General features: G+C 42.1%; 1 protein-coding gene across 8 annotated transcripts in view; it reads right to left on the bottom strand.

Annotated features, from left to right (window-relative positions):
• MSRA (methionine sulfoxide reductase A) overlaps window positions 1–17157 on the bottom strand; it is a 449168-nt gene that overhangs the window by 264507 nt on the left and 167504 nt on the right. The window contains exon 1 of one of the 8 annotated variants that reach the window (XM_073335657.1): window positions 10747–11234. The exons of 6 other annotated variants lie outside the window; for them this stretch is intronic. In XM_073335657.1, coding sequence (XP_073191758.1) covers window positions 10747–10861 — 115 coding nt within the window. In that variant the 5' untranslated portion in view covers window positions 10862–11234. One more of the 8 variants, XM_073335663.1, reaches the window with a different exon arrangement.

Below are 17157 nucleotides of genomic sequence, written 5' to 3'. Positions count from 1 at the left end.
CACTTCCAGGCCATCTGCCTGCAGGCTGGTCTTTTCATGAACCTGCCACAGAAACCTCCATCTCCCCTACCATCCATCCTCTTCAGGCCAGTCATAGCAGACAGCCTCCATCTCACAACTCTCTTCCCCAGCGGAGCTCTTCCAACCCTTTATGGAAGCCCACCCAATTCCTCTGCAGCTGGGTCTGACAATTGCCTGGGGATCAGGTGGCTCGATTCAATCAGGCTCAGCTGTGGGGGCAGCAGTAGCTGATCTGCCACAGGCAAGGCTGAACTTGACTGCCCTCAAAAGACAAGCCACCCTATGACACAGCCAAGGATTTTATTAGCTCATCTCTAGGACTACAGACATTTAAGAGATATTAAAACATTCTAAACTCAAAACAAGCAAAATGTGACAAAAGGATTTAAGTAAACATACTACAAAGCTTGTCAGATGTTTTTAAATGTCTCCAAGCTGTGATTATGGTCTGTGATGGGCAATGCTCATTGGCAGCATTACCTTGTGGCTAAGATGCTAGGTCTCTACTCGCCCCACCTCCAATGTCTGTCACTGGCCACTAACATGCCCTGTGGCCATCTGCCTTTTGGCGGGTGTTGACTTACCACTCCACTCAGGTGACCAGGTAGCCTCGTCCCCCTTTGGGGTAAGGAAGATATTTGTCCCCACACCCTCACAACCGGGGAGACAACCTTCAGTCCATTTATTGACCCCTGCTTGTGTCTAGACCCAGTCAGGGAGTTTTCACAGGCTTTAGCCTCCCCTTGCTTCCCCAAGGGGGAGTATGGAAGTGAGGGATTTGTGCTCTTCATAACAAGGGTTGCTGGTAAGAGAACCTGGGATCTCCCAATCCATTGGGCTCCAGCCCAGTTCCCCGTAAGAGGCAATAATGTCTGGCACCCAGGAGTATCTTAACGCTGCCACTCTGATGAGCCACTTCCGGCCATTTACCTCCCCACCAAAGTCGCACTGTTTGACACAAAGTGATAGAGAAGAGGAGAATAATTGAATCTTCAGTCCCTCTAGGTGCATCAGGCAGGCTCTTCCTCCAAGGGAAAGGCTTCTACAGCACTTCTTTTAGGAGCTTCTAGGGTAGGGCCCTGCTCTGTCAGCCCCTTTTCTGAGCTGTCTGGATCTCTTTTAGGCTCCACCTCCAATGGGAACATGTTCTGCAGGTGGGGTCATCCGAACCCAGAGCTGCTCTTTAACTTCTTCAGTTCCAGTGTGGAGTTTACACACCGCATCACATGGACAGATAACGTACTGCATGCAATGGCCTGTGTAAAAATGGCCTTGTCTTACTCAGCAGATCTGCTCATTGTGTGTTCTCGGAGTCAGAGTGGATAATTTTAATGACAAAAATAAATTTTATAACAGATTACACCCTTAATCCCTGCAAAGCCAGCACAGCTGCTGGACCCTGTTCCAGCTCTGCAGCACCAGAATTATTAATTAAGGACCAGAGCATCATGTCTGCATGCAGGAGGAGAAAGAGTGTCACCTCAGCTGTATTTTCCCCCTTCCCCAGACCTTGTGAGAAGCAGCTCTGTGGGTCTATGGGTGAGGAGAAGGAAAGCCAGGAGGCAGCATGGTTGAAGGGGTAGGTATTATCTGCTTCTCCCCTGACCAAGTTAGTGCTGTAAGTTTCCAGCCTGAGTTAGTGCTGCCTAAGACAGCCACGCGTCACTGCCCTCTGTTGTTCAACCACTCCTGCCTCACCCACGCTGGGAGTTCCAAAAAGACCACCGGATGAGAGTTGCTGAAAGCATGACCTTGGCCAAGGCTATCATGGGGCCAGACAGGACCACAAGAAGCAGAGTCCACATTTGGTAGTACAGAGCCTCTGTGCAGATGATTCTAGCCTCTATAGATCTGCAAGAGCTGCACAAGTATAATTTATGGCAGAATTTGGCCCACAGATTCTTTATTACTGATGATAAAGCACAAGTCACAAACAGCTTAGCTTGACTTTCACACCCAGGCTGGATTTATAGGGCTGGCAGTTAGAAAAAAAACTTAACTTGTAAAGGGAGCAAACCTGATGTAGAGTCAGAGAAATAACAAACACAGAATCCCATGATGCCATGTTTAGAATCACTTTTTCTATACAAAAATATGTTTTCTGCTTGGTGTCCCACCATAGCTGCTTTTGCCTCCAGATTCCACTGGTCATTTTTGACAGAGGGATGGAAGAACTGACCTAATGGGTCTCTTTCATATCTCATTCCTGAAGTTCTATCATTCTCCTTCCTGGGGTACACCATATTTGTTGACTCACTACCAAATAAAAATTCAGTTCAGGTATCTAATGGCAGTTCGTTTCCTATAACTTTTTTCTGGTATTATGTTATTTTACTCACAGTACGAGTCTTAACTGCTTTCAAACTACTATGATAAAGTATCATGAAAAACATTTACATTAAAAATGATGTTTAAAAATAACATTTTTCTTATTAACACTGGTCACAATAAAGGACATGATGGTAGTTGAAAATAGTTTTTGAAAATTTGTTTTAGAGTTGATGTATCACAATGTGACACACTACATTCCGTTTCATCCATTACATCAAATAACATTACTGTATACAACCTGATTGATGCTACAAAATGTGATGCATCTCAGAATAATATGTCAGTTCATAATCCAAAAACATGTGGACTCCTCAAAAAGCCAAGTTTGTTTTTAAACAAAAGCACTAGATAATTACACAAGAATTTTGTTGTGTATTTGTTACTGGGAACATTATAGATAGAATAAAGAGAAAGTAAATATATCAAAATGAAAAATCTTTACATTTTTAGAAGGGGCAGAACACAAGTAGAGCCTTATAATCAATGGTCTCAGAGTAACAGCCGTGTTAGTCTGTATTCGCAAAAAGAAAAGGAGTACTTGTGGCACCTTAGAGACTAACCAATTTATTTGAGCATGAGCTTTGAGCTGTAGCTCACGAAAGCTCATGCTCAAATTGGTTAGTCTCTAAGGTGCCACAAGTACTCCTTTTCTTATAATCAATGATATCATCTGACTGTTTCTCAATATTTATTTGGTTCCTTCCCATCCATTTTCTTACTCTAAATTCTTATTTCTTTACCATTATATCATTGAGGAGTCACAGTGGCTTCTTCTTGTTCCTTGCAGTTTTCTTTTTTGGTGGGAATTATATGCAGTTTTACCTTACTTATATTGTTTTGTAAATGCTTCAGTCTTCTACCATGCTTGTAGATTTTAATACTTCCTCTTATTCCATCCTGCTCACGAGATTACTTAATTTCTGAAAAGTATGCTCTCTTGTTGAGCATCCTCAACTCATCTTTTCCTCCATGCCACTACGTAAGTAAAGACTGTCTTCCATTTCGCATAGAACCCTCTCCCTTAAATAATTTATAAGTCCACTACCCGCTCATCATTCAAATCCCTCCAAGACCCATTTCCTCTGAGAGGACTTCAAGAAATTTGACACCTAAAAGAAAGTTCCAGGGGCAGTCAGGTTAGTATTTATTTGTTTAAAAAAATATTAGTACATATAATGAATATAAAAATGCACATTTTGTCTGCATTCATACAACCCACCTTTTGTGTATTGCCTGTTTTCTTAGGCCCATTCCCGTAAAAAGTTACTCGTGCTTAACTTTAAGCACATGAGCAGTTCTGCTGAAGTCAAGTTAAAAACATGAACAAGTGTCTGCAACATCAGAGCACCAGACTGAAAACTTTTCAGAGCAAGGATTGCATCTCCCTATGTATCTGTACAGACTCCTACCACATGAGGCCATTATCCTGAATGGTGACTATGCCCCTCCCATTATAAATAAATAATAATAAAAGATAAAGTAAAAATGATACCACAGGACAAAGTTAGCCTACCTACAGCAGCTGCTAATGCCAGATTTTGTCGCTGTGCTGCAGTCACAGAGTTCCAGTTGACATGCTGCTTACATGAGGTAAGCGCTTCAGAAGGATACGGTGTTGCCAAGTCATGTGATATGATTGTGAGTCTTGGTGTTTTTCTTAAAGACCCAGCTCCAGGGGTGCTGGAACAATTTTTATAGTGGGGGTTCTGGGAGCCATTGAACCAAACTGTAAACCCCGTATATAATGGAAACCACTTCAATCCAGGAAGTGTGCAAGCACGCCCAGTTCTAACACCTATGCCCAGCTCTTGAAGTCATGCCCACATGCTCAGGGTCTAACCGATCGCCATATTTGGGCTCGGGAAGGAATTTTCTCCGGGGTCATATTGGCTAAGACCCTGAGAGGGGTTTTGCCTTTCTCTGCAGCATGGGTGATGGGTGCCTTGCAGGTTTAATCTAGTGTAAATGGTTAATTCTCTGTAACTTTCAGAGTAACAGCTGTGTTAGTCTGTATTCGCAAAAATAAAAGGAGTACTTGTGGCACCTTAGAGACTAACCAATTAGGTTTTCTCACCCCTCCCCCCCACACACACACACAAACCCACTCTCCTGCTGGTAATAGCTTATCTAAAGTGACCACTCTCCTTACAATGTGTATGAGAATCAAGGTGGGCCATTTCCAGCACAAATCCAGGGTTTAACAAGAACGTTGGGGGGGGGGGGTAGGAAAAAACAAGAGGAAATAGGTTACCTTGCATAATGACTTAGGCTTGAATAGAGACTGGGAGTGAGAAAACCTGGATTTGTGCTGGAAATGGCCCAACTTGATTATCATACACGTTGTAAGGAGAGTGATCACTTTAGATAAGCTATTACTAGCAGGAGAGTGGGGTGGGAGGAGGTATTTTTTCATGCTTTGTGTGTATATAAAAAGATCTTCTACACTTTCCACAGTATGCATCCGATGAGGTGAGCTGTAGCTCACGAAAGCTTATGCTCAAATAAATTGGTTAGTCTCTAAGGTGCCACAAGTACTCCTTCTCTGTAACTTGAAGTCTTTAATCCATGATTTGAGGACTTCAGTAACTCAGCCAGAGGTTAGGGATCTATTATAGGAGTGGATGGGTGAGGTTCTGTGCAGGAGGTCAGACTAGAAAGATGATCACAATAGTCTCTTCCGACCTTAAAGCCTATGAGTCCAATTATGTAAGAACATCAGCTTTCATTTTAAAAAAAGTAAGTTTCTAGCCCTCATGGTTGCAAAGAAAAGCTGGGAAACGTGAATGCTAAAGACTCAAAAACCCAATAGCAAATAAAAAACACAAAATGTATTATTGTCATCTTCAACTCAGACCTCTCTCTAGGTCCTCACAACCGATCTACATTAATCTTGCCGATTCTTTCTGTATCACATTTCTGAGCTATAGCCTGTGCTATCCATTCACACAGCTAAAACTCTCATCCAAGCTCCCCTCATCTCACAACTTGATTACCAGCATCTTTTTCTCTTGCCTTCACAAATGTACTCTTGCCCTGCTCATATCCATTCAGAATGCTGCCGTCAAGATCATTCTTCTAGCCCATCACTTCGACCATGTCGCTCCTCTGTTTGCATCTCTCCACTGGCTACTGCTTCTTTATCATAGCAAACATAAGTGCCTTGTTTTCACTTGGAAGGCCCTTCATGGCCTCTCCCCACCCTACCCAACATCTCTCAGTACTGAAATGTCAACTCCCACCTCAGTCACCCACTTGTTACATTTTCAAATGAGCAACTTTCTGCTTTCTGCTGTGCTGTCCCTCAGGTTTGGGAGGAGTGCCTCATAAACATCTCCAAAGCTACTTCGTTATCCTCCTTTAAATCTTTCTGTCCAATATGGTTTAATTCAGTGGTTCTGAGCCAGGAGTACGTGTACGTGTACCCCTGGGACTACACAAAGGTTTTCTAGGAGGTACATCAACTCATCTAGAGATTTGCCTCGTTTTACAAAAGTCTACACAAAAAGCACTAGCGAAGTCAGTACAAACTAAAATTTCATACAATGAATTGTTTATGCTGCTCTATATGCTATACACTGAAATGTAAGTACAATATTTATATTCTAATTGATTTATCGTATAATTATATGTTAAAAATGAGAAAGTCAGCAATTTTTCAGTAAGAGTGTGCTGTGACACTTTTGTATTTTTATGTCTAATTTTGTTTGCAAGGAGTTTTTAAGTGAGGTGAAACTTGGGGTATGCAAGACAAATCAGACTCCTAACAGGGGTACAGTAGTCTGGAAAGGTTGAGAACCACTGGTTTAATTGTTTCCTTGTATTCCCCTGTAAATGAGTCCACTAGTTGTTAGCCACCCCCTCATGGCCAGGAGTGGTGCAGCGGCTTCTCTCCCAGCGACTTGGCCCTCCACCCATTCCAGGGTCACAACTGTCCAAACTAAAAGTTTCAACAATGTCTTAACAGAAACAAAATTCTTCCTCACCTCCCTGGGGCTATTCTTTAGCCTGTAGCTCCCTTGCTGGGCTCAATAACTCTGTGTGGGTTTGTATGCCCCCTTCCTTGGGGCTGGTAGAGGAACCCACTCGCCCCCTCTACTCTGAACTCTGGGCCATGGCCTGAACTAAGCAACTAGGTCTGCTCCTTTACCTGTGCTGCAGTTTCTCTTGGGCCACTTCCTACCCAGCCTCTTAAGTTCTCCTCTGGTTCTCTCCATCTCTTCCCTGCTCAATCAGGATCTCTCACAGGCCTCCTTGCCTGGAAAGGTTTTTTTTTACTTTCCGAGCTTCCTACCTGGCTCTCTCCAGCCCTTTCTGCAGCTAGGCTTTATCACTACTTAAGCCTGGTCCTCATTCCCCTTACTGCAGTCACCTTCTGCTTTTTAGGGGAATTTGCCTGATGCCCCTCAGGTGGGGCTCATTCTGTAATCAGGTTGGCTTAGCCCCATGCTCTCCAGCCCTCTGGATATTCCCCAGATTGTCTGTTTCCATCTGTCGTCTCTTTGTTTTACACTTAGATCGTCCACTATTTGGGCCAATCTTTGTTTTGTGTTTGTACAGCATCTAGAACAGTGGGATCCTGGCCCATGACTAGGGCTCCTAGGCACCACAGTAATACCTATAATAATAATAATAATAATGTATATTAAGCCAATCTCATGATTTTGGGGGTCTGTCTCATGACTGTTGAATGGCTTGGGGTTGGCAATACTGAGTATATTTCTCTGAATTTCCTTCTCTGCAAGAATAGGGCAGCAGGCCAGTACTGGGGGTGTATAGTGGCAACCCCATCCTTTTCCTGATACATCCCCAGAGCAGAAGCAGTATGCAGCACTGGTCATCCATGTGCTACAGACTATCCATGCAATTTCTACAGTTTGGCATATCAGAGAGTGTCAGCAGCATTCAGTCGCTGGTGTAGGAAGGGAATGCAGTTGATGTAATATAACTGAACTATAATAAAGAATTTGATCTAATGCCTTTCAAAAATCTTAGCTGAAGTCTTAATTCCAATTAACTTGACTAGGAGCACTGTCACGTGGACTGAAGAGTGGTTGGTGAACTGAGAACAAAGGTTGATGATAAAAACTGTGTAAGTGAACTGGGAGGAGATGTCCACCAGGGCATGGCAGGGCTGATTATTAACCTTAGGTTTATTTAACATCTATCTTAATTATTTCAAATAATCATTTCAAAAACACATTAATAAAAATATGCAGTTGGGAGGAAGTGTGTACACAATGAAAAATAACAAAGTTCTAGGCAGAAACTCTATAATAAAGCACAGAGACTTTTGAGACTGTAGCTCACGAAAGCTGATGCTCAAATAAATTTGTTAGTCTCTAAGGTGCCACAAGTCCTCCTGTTCTTTTTGCAGATACAGACTAACACAGCTGCTACTCTGAAACTTAGCTTTAGGAATAATACTGTTTTCCTTATTATGGAGGGACTTCCCAACCCCGATACCTCCTGGGGAGAAAATTTCCCCAAAGTGTAGAGATTATAGCTGCAGTGGGGCTGGCAGATCCTGCAGGGAAACAATCTGTACTATCCTAATGGTTGGTGCAGAGTGTGCAACCCCACATAGGCGCCGTCTCCATGGGTATGTCGGGGCTGGAGCACCCACAGGAAAAAATAGTGGGTGCTCAGCACAGGTCCTGAGGGAGAAGTCTGTGTAGATCTAAAGTTTGTGTCTCTCTCACCATCAAAAGATGGTCCAATCAAAAATATTACGTCATCCACCTTGTCTCTTTAAAAATCTGGGCCTCAATGAACAAACATTCATCAGACCTCACAATATCCCAGTCAGGTATTATTATACATATTTTAAAATTTGGCAAATTGAGGCACAGACGTGTCAAGTACCTTGCCAACGTTCAGAAAGCCACGGTGAAGCATGTCTTGTTCTAGCTCTCTTCCAACTCCTTTCCAATGGCTTAAAACATTCTGTTTATTGAACTAATAAAGCAGAATGGTGGGAATTCAGGAGTCACTTTCTATTAATGAGTTAACTTCACTCAATCATCTACAATTTCATTTTTCTAAGGACTGAAATTTTAATTTGTGTAATACTTCTATTAATTACAATGCCTAATAACAATGTCTAACTCAGACATCTGTTAAAAGTATGTAAAGTTAATTTATTGGAAAATTTCCAGCAGAGCTCAATTAAAATCTTCCCCAGTTAAGTTAATGCATGCAATTTATAATGAATATCTAAATTAGATATTGTTAATAACAACAACTAATTAAAATATAATTTAAAACATTAAAAACTTGCATTTAATATTGAAAAATATAAAATACAGAATTCTTTGCAAGATTGTAGAGCAAAAACTTTTTCAATAGGTTATTCCCATATCCTATATTGATTTAACAAAGTCCGTATTTCAGACCATTGTAATGCATTAGTGCCTAGTGAAACTATTTGTTGTACAAAATACTGCAGGCAAATATTATCATTCATTACTTAATAGATTTTTGTTGTCCTAGTTATACTTTATCTTCATAAGAAATTTTTAGTGTCTCTGTGTACTCACTTGCAGCCTTATATTTGTCAAAGTGGGTTTTGCTGTATTTAAATAATTACAGTATTTTGCAGCATATCTGCAGTCTTGTGAATTAAACAAATAAATGAAACAAACAGTGGTGTTTTCTCATCTGGTCATTGTCATCATATTATCATTGCTGAGCCTGACTGCATGTCTCCACTATGCCGATAATCTGTTTTTAAAAATGGATCTACATGAAGCCATGGAAATGAGGTACAGCACAGTAATGCTTTAGTGAAGCATTACAGTAAACCACAGTCCCTTAAAGCACAGCTGACATTTCTTTTTTCTTGTGAAGATGTCAGTAGCTTTAAGCAGGAAGCAGCATGCAGACTGTGATACAGTATCTCTCTAGTACACATTCCCCCTTGATGGCAGATTATCTGCCTGGAGGTTGCATTAGGCTTCAGTCAGCTGTCAGTCAGCAGATGAGCAGGAACGGTCCAGTGCCTCTTCGCCCTACTCCCATCTGACAGTGATAAATGATCAGGCCTAATGCTCAGCTAAGCTTGACGGGTCCAGGCCTCCCCTTACAATCTGTTACAGACTGACATCAACCTTTTTTCTTTAATATCCCCTGTCGGCACAGCAAAGCAGGATCATTGGGGTGTTAAGGTTAGGCCTATTGGCTTTTTTCTTCCAAAAAAGGGAATTACTACTTTATTCCTTTGAAGAAGCTCATAATCTGATGGGGGGAAATAAAGCAAGATGAGCACGTATGGTGTTATAAAACTGCATAGTGAACATGCCTTGGTTATCTAGCTCCCTAAAAAAACAGATACCTCTGATCAAAAGCTTCAGAAACATACATCAGCCTTACATACATCTTGTCTGAAGTACTCTCCTACTTAAGAAACAATGACAAGTTATTGCTCTTTGTTGTTGTTTGGGGTCAGGAGTGGGAAGGGGATTTTAAAAAAGACCAAAAGAGGGCAGGTTAATTAGGTTTAGGGTGACCAGATGTTCCGATTTTATAGGAACAGTGCCGATATTTGGAGCTTTTTCTTATATAGGTGTCTATTTCCCCCCCGCCTCTTGTCCCCATTTTTCATACTTGCTATCTGGTAACCCTAATTGGCTGTTAGCTTACTATAAGATTTTTTTCAGCTCAGCCTCTGTCATGTAGTTTCAGTTGCCCTTCTGCTTCTTAGTACATATATTTTTACATGCTCAGTTTGTTCTCCCTGGCAAATATATCTTGTGATTGGCCCAGGAAGTTAGGCCCTACCCATGGAACCCTTACTGAGTTGGTGAGCACTTACTCATGTGAGTAATCCTATTAACAACAATGGAACGGCATGCAGTAAGAGTTCCACAATCAAGTCTTTATTTCATATGTTGTGTTTTTTCTGTCTAATGACATATACACAAAGGGTAACATTTTCAAAAGCTCATAAGTGATTTAGGACAAGTGGAATTTACAAGAGCGCCTAAGCAGGTTAGGCATTTAACTGTCACTGAAAGTCATGGGAGTTAGACATCTAACCTGCTGAGGTGCTTTTGGAAAACCTTCTAGGTTCCTATCTGCATCTTTAGGCACACTTGTAAATCTGGCCCTTAGAAATCTAGGTCCCATTTTCAAAAACGACTTAGGCACTTAGGAGCCTAAGTCCCAAATCAAACTCCTAAGTGCCTGTGTCTCTTTTCTAAGTCATTTATACACCTTTGAAAATTTTACCCATAAACCAATTGCAGAAACTTATTAAAATGTAACTTCAAGACTTGGCTCAGCAAATTTCAAAAGTGAAACTATGTATAGTGGTCTCAACCTGGCCATAGAGAGCATTTGTCCACTTCAATAAACCACCACACAACCTGGCACAATTATATATGATTAGTACTCAACGTTCAAGAGAGGCCCGTAGACAAGATAGAATAGAATGAGTGGTGGGGGCCAGGTCGCAGGAGCAGGAGCAGAGCTGTGAAGAAAGGATGCATGACAGGTTAGGATGGATGTGCATTCATGCAGCACTTAAACAAAAATATGACAAAGCAATTTCACACAAACACAACATTAGCAAGGGTTTTGTGGGTATACTGGGTCTGAATTACAAATAGCAGCACAATTTGTGATCTGTTCACTAGGTTAATAGAAAACACTGGATTTTTCCTCCATCTAATGAAAATAGATTCCAAAGCCAGAAGGGACCATTATGATCATCTAATCTGTTGGCCTGTCACTCTTTAATCCTCAGAAAATCTGTGCTCGTAGGACAACTGGGAGTTCTATGGGCACTGCCGAAACTGCTGTTTATGGTAGGAGGCATCTGCTACCTCTCTCACTGCCTGGAGGATGAACAGGCTTCTCCCCGAAATGCCCACAATACATGATGGACTGGAGGGGAAAACAGAGGCACTGCCTGCAAAGGATGACATGTGGAACAGCTATCCAGAACCCTCAGAAGACAATGTGAGGAGTGACAAGGGCTTGGATGATGGGGCAAGGGAGCCAGTCCAAGTAATAATAAGTAATAGTAGTTGTGCACCTACATTACAGTAAGTTAATCCATACAACATTTTCCTAGTTTGCTTATGAGAATGTCATGTGGGACTGTTAAAGGTCTTACTAAAATCAAGATATATCATGACTCCTGCTCTTCCCCGCCCCCCGCCATCCACTGGGCTACTTACCCTATCAAAGAAAGAAATTCTTAGTTTGATAAGATTTGTTCTTAATACATTCATGCCGACTAGTATTTATCACCCTACTATACTCTAGGTGCTCACAAGCTGATTAATAATTTGCTCCAGTATCTTTCCAGATATCAAAGTTAAGTATGAAGTATATTTAGTTTCAACCACTTTAATTATAAAAGCCAAACATGCCAGGATGAGGTAACTTTTGGCTTTATACAAATTATGAGTTGGAGCAGGTGGAGGACTCTGGTAACTTTTGATCTCTACTGAGCTAGGGCAAATTCAAATGGGTTACCTAGAAGTGAAAGACTCTGTATACCATTACCAGCCTCCTGAACTGTCCAGTTACCCATTGTGAACAAATCTGTATTTAATGTTTCCATGTCATTCTCACATTAAGAATCTTGCAGTTTAAATAGCTATAAAAGTACTAATTATGTTTTTCCTCAACACTTTATAGCAAAATATCCCTCTAAGGAAGGTAATACTGTATCATATTGCTGTAGATCCATAACCCATTCTAGACCTAGTTTCACAATCAGTGAGGGAATAATGAAATGACAATTACTGCCTATGTGTAAGCGGGGGAATAGTCCCGCTATTGTGGGGAACTTTCCTGGCTTCTGCACTACCCCGGTGAAGTGGGCTAGCAAAAGGATCTGAGTCCTCGCTCCCACTTCCTTTACCCAGTGGCCTCCCTGCCCTTGAGGGCTCCCCTTCCACTCTCCTGTCTGGCAGAGTCCTCATAACCAACAAGGCTGGGACCAGGATTCCTGGGGGGCTTTACCCCCAACCCTGCTGTGGTCACCTAGGACAGGGGCTAGGGTGTCCCCACTCCAGGGTACGCTCTCTGCCTTGGGCACTTCTCTGACCCACTGACCATTACATACAATTTAAAGCAAGTGCAAGTTATTTAATCAACAATTAATTTTAAAAAGAATAAGGAAAAATGGGAAAGGTTAAAGGAAACACATCAACCCGCTCTGCAGCAGGGAACATCACAAACAGTGTCTCTGGAATGTCAGGGTCGCTCACAGTCCGTTCCTTGTAAATCCCAGGTCTTCTTCTCAGGGTCTGGCTGTGCTGCAGGGATGCTGTGGGTTGGACACTTGCTCTGCTGGTGGCCACTCACTCTCAGGCTCTAAGTGGTAGGACCCTTCTTTCCAGTGTCACCCCCACCCTGTCGGGGTTACGATCCAAGCCTGGTCTGCAAAACCTCTTGGCTGAGCTGTCTCCCTGTGCTGGGCCCGCTGCCTAGGGTCCGCCTCGCTCTCCCCAGCTGCTCACCGCACCCAGCTCCGCACTGCTCCAGCCCCAGCTGCACCACTCTGTCTCTGCTGCTCTGCCTCCAGCTCCCTGGGCTGCTTCTTTGGCCCCTCTGGCTCTGGTTGCTGCAGCTCTGCTCCCAGGACAGGTCTGCTCTGCAGGCTGCTTCTGTGACTCTGCTCCCAGCACTGACCTGCTTCCTGGGCTCCTTTTCTGGCCCCTCTGGCTCTGGTTGCTGCAGCTCTCCTCCCAGGACAAGTCTGCTCTCTCTGGGCTGTGCCTCTGGCTTTGGGGCTGCAGCTCTGCTCTCAGGACAGGGGCTGCTCTCTCTGGATCTGGCACAGCTCTGCATCCCAGCTCAGCTTGGACCCCTGCTTTCTCCTTAGCTCAGCGCCACTCTGTCTGACCCAGGCAATTCCAGCTCACACAGGGGACAGGATCTCCCGGGCCTCCTGACTCCCTGATTAGCCTGTCCGCCCTGTCATTCAGGCTGACCTAGAGCATTGGCCTCTCCCCATTGTTCCTGGGGGCTATCAGTCTCAGGGTCCTGATTTCCCATAGACCCTTCCCCTTTTAGTACTGGGAGCTAGCCAACCAAAACACCTCCACTGAATGTTAGTAAGGGGGCAACAGTCCCCTTACATATGCAAAACAGGGATTACTGCTGAACTATATTTGGTGTTTGATAATGGGAAACCAAAGCTGTATTTGAATATAGAAGATAACATCTGTAAGGGTATACAAGGTAGTCTGCTGTAGGTTTACTTTATGAAATTATTTTGAAGTTGCTTCTGTCGGATTTCAAGTTTCTATTTAGCAGTTAACACGTCGGGCCACCGACAGGGGTGGGGGGCAAAAGGGGCAGTTACCCCGGGGCCGGCAATTTAAAAGAGAGCCCCAGGCCCCTTTAAATCACCGCCTGAGCCCCGGGCAGCGCAGGCCAGGTAGCGCAAATGGGCCAGGGAGTGCGAATGGGCTGGCTAGGGGAAGCCACTCCGGGCCCCCGTACAGGTAAGAATTTTATATTACTTTCACGCCTGATGGCAAGTAAGGATCTCCTGAATGAAAACCTCAGAAATCTTCTCCATAGCCATTCATAGGGAGTCATAAATCTCATCCTTCACAGTCAGCATGCAGGAGCTCCCATATGGCAGAACTAATGCAAGATCTCTCACCTGTCAATCATAATAGCTTGTGCCAATTCTAAGTGAGAATTCAAGATTCCAATGGCAATCAGAGACAATAGAGTTCAAAATTTCTGATATTTACTATCACTTCTACTTCTTGCATAGAAGGTTATAAAGCATGCATTTTTATTAGGAAAAAAATAAAACAAATATGTATTCAGATCTTGTTTAATTGAATGTGTAACATATACTTGACTCAATACGTAGTTTAGGTTCCATGCTATGCTTACTTTCATATGTATACCATAATATCCATGACTACACTTGCTCCGGGGGTCTATTGGATAAATAAATATCATAACAAACCTATAGCCTGTAGTGTTTCAGGGCACACACTGCTGTACATGTTGGCCACCTGAACTTCACAGCAGCAGAGGGGATAGGACTCCTGTTCCAAAACCAAAAGCTAAAAATACTTGGAGCTAAATACAGGCCCAGCTGAAATCAATGGCAAAACTCCTATTGGCTTCATTGGGGACAGGATTTTAGTCTCCAGCTAAAGAAGAATCTTGACCTTCATCCCACATGGTACCTAATTAAGCACAAGAGACGTTCCAGTGAAGTAAATGGGACTACTCACCTACTTAAAGTTAGGCAATTGTTTAAGTCCCTTGCTGAATTGGGGCCCTTTTTAGCACTTAGTAGGACACAGCCTATTATTACACATAGCTGAGAAGTTCTGATTCTGTCCAATAGAGGGTAGTATTGTGCATACATGAACATGCACCCACACCCCCATTAATTACAAGATAGTCCCATATACATTCTTTTTAAATTAGCATATTATCTATTATAGACAGTAATGGTTCCATCTTATAAATCTGTAGGTAGGCACTTTTTCAAAAATAGGATTTCTAATTCAATCGCTTGGAGTCCCTACAATGAGTAACACTTTGTCTCAATTCTCAAGTCAGCTGTCACTGCTTTTATAAAGCACTCACAATATGCTGTAGAAGACACAAGGGAAAAAGTTGCTGTGTACATTTTTTTCAGCTAGAAGAGCTGAAAGAGTTTATGTTGTGAGGCAGAGATATTGCCTAACATCCTTCTGACCCATTCTGAAGCTGATGAGACAGATCTTGACCTAAAGTTCAAACTGTTCACGCCTGCTGTGTCGAAGTTTTTGCAAATTTATAATGAAGTTGTAAACATGAGATACAGATTATTAGGTATTTATATGCCATACAGTATGCACACCACTAGCCTATGAAACTACATGTTCTTATTACTTTTACTCACCTCCTTCTTCTTATCTTCCCTCCTATTCTTTGTTGTACTCAAGAGTTATGTCTACTCTTAAACTAGGTTGTAAGCTTTTGGGGGCAAGAACAATGTCACCCTAGGTGTTTGTAGATTACAGAGCACAACAGAACCCCAATCCCCAACTGGGGACTTTGAGATCTACTACAATACAAATAAATAATCATAATGATTATAGGCCCTTTAATAAGCATCAAGGCACTATTCAGAATTATGAACTAGGGAATCACTTCACTGGCTACTGAACTGCAGTAACTCTCTGGTGCAACATAACAATGATCGATTGTGTCTACAACACTACACAGCAGTTTAAAGACTGGAGGTAAAAGAATATCCTAGCTGAACACACAATTAATAATGACTATGAGTAGTCAGGGCTTCCGTTTTATGTCTCACCCAAAAGACAGCACCATGCCTCCTGATGTTACAATATGGTTACTGACTCAAAAGGAAGGAGATTACTATAATAATCAACACCACTTCTTATAGCTTATGTATTTTTCCCTAGAATTCTTTGTCCGAGTACTGAGCATCCTGACTCTGGTAGTTAAATACAACAAGATCTCAGCCCAAGGTGGTATGGCCACAGATATGAAGCTCAGTATTGTACCTTAAGAATAGAAATCTCTCACACCTCTGAAGGAGGATGACGACTACTGGGATACTTAGTAGTCGCTGTAGAAATTATATGAGTTTGGTGTGAATGACAAGAGTGCACCTTCCTTGACAGTAACATGAACAATTTCCTTAGCATTTTGCAATATAGCAAAGGCTGCATCAGAAAAAAATTCATTTAAATGTTTTGATAGAAAAGCCGCAAATCAGGGCATTTTCTGCATGTTACTTTCCAGAACAGTTCTCTTTTGATAACATGATTCACGTCATTAATTTTAAAAGTTTATATAACAATGTTTTAACTTACTGCAGAGAGAAATCGATAAATTCAGGTACTTTTGTTTCACACATGCTTAAAATTTCTGCATTAAACACAGATTTCCATTATTACTGATCTAATAAGTCCTATTCTCATCTGAGCTATCAGCAACTCAATAAGTAATTACCATTCACCTTAGGCTGTTCCAGTCCATTAGATCAATACTGATGACTCAGGAGAGGCAATAAATGAAGAGCACAATGCTAATAAAAGAACAGAAAATGATGTGAGAAAATGCTGTGGCTGTAACTCACACCCCTTTGCTATGTTTATGGAGAAGTGTGCAAATAATATAAAATTCATGTGATCAAATGTAAAGATTTATTTTAAGTTCAGTGGTTTAGTGGTTTAAGTTGTTCAGACTGAAATTGAAAATTGAAAAGATCTGGATGTATTACCAGTCTATACATATTATTATTTGTATTAACATTGTATTAACATGGCGTTTAGGAGCCCTAGTCATGGGTTGGAACTCCATTGTACTTTGCGCTGTACACACAAAAAAGACAGTCTTTGCCCCACAGAGCTTACAATCTAAGTATAATATGCAGCCATTGGAAAAAATAGCAATGCCTTATCTGTGCATTAATAGAATGGACATTATGGGCTCAATTTTGTTTTAGGAGCCAGAGCATTACTGGGGGGTGGGCGCTAAGCAGTAGTATAAGTTATGGGCCTGATTCAGCTTTCACCAAGACCAGTAAAAATCAAGATTTCCTCCATAGAAGTCCAAAGGGTTATACCAGTGTAAGTGTGATCAGAATCAGGCACAAGGTTGCTGTAGGAAGGACCGCAATAGGCACCTCTTAATACACTTTTTAAAAGGCTGTAGCCAGTATCCCTCCCAGCACAGGGAGTAGAGCAGGGTTATCACCTGATCCAGACATGCAATCCACTGAGAGGCTAGCTTCCCAGACCCACAACAAAATTATGTCTACCTGCAGGTTTATCAGGAAGGGGGAAAAGTAAATCA

Source organism: Lepidochelys kempii, chromosome 3 (assembly GCF_965140265.1).
Source record: "Lepidochelys kempii isolate rLepKem1 chromosome 3, rLepKem1.hap2, whole genome shotgun sequence".
Lineage (NCBI taxonomy): Eukaryota > Metazoa > Chordata > Testudines > Cheloniidae > Lepidochelys > Lepidochelys kempii.
Note: the sequence above shows the minus strand (reverse complement) of the source record. Positions and strands in the feature narration are given on the sequence as shown.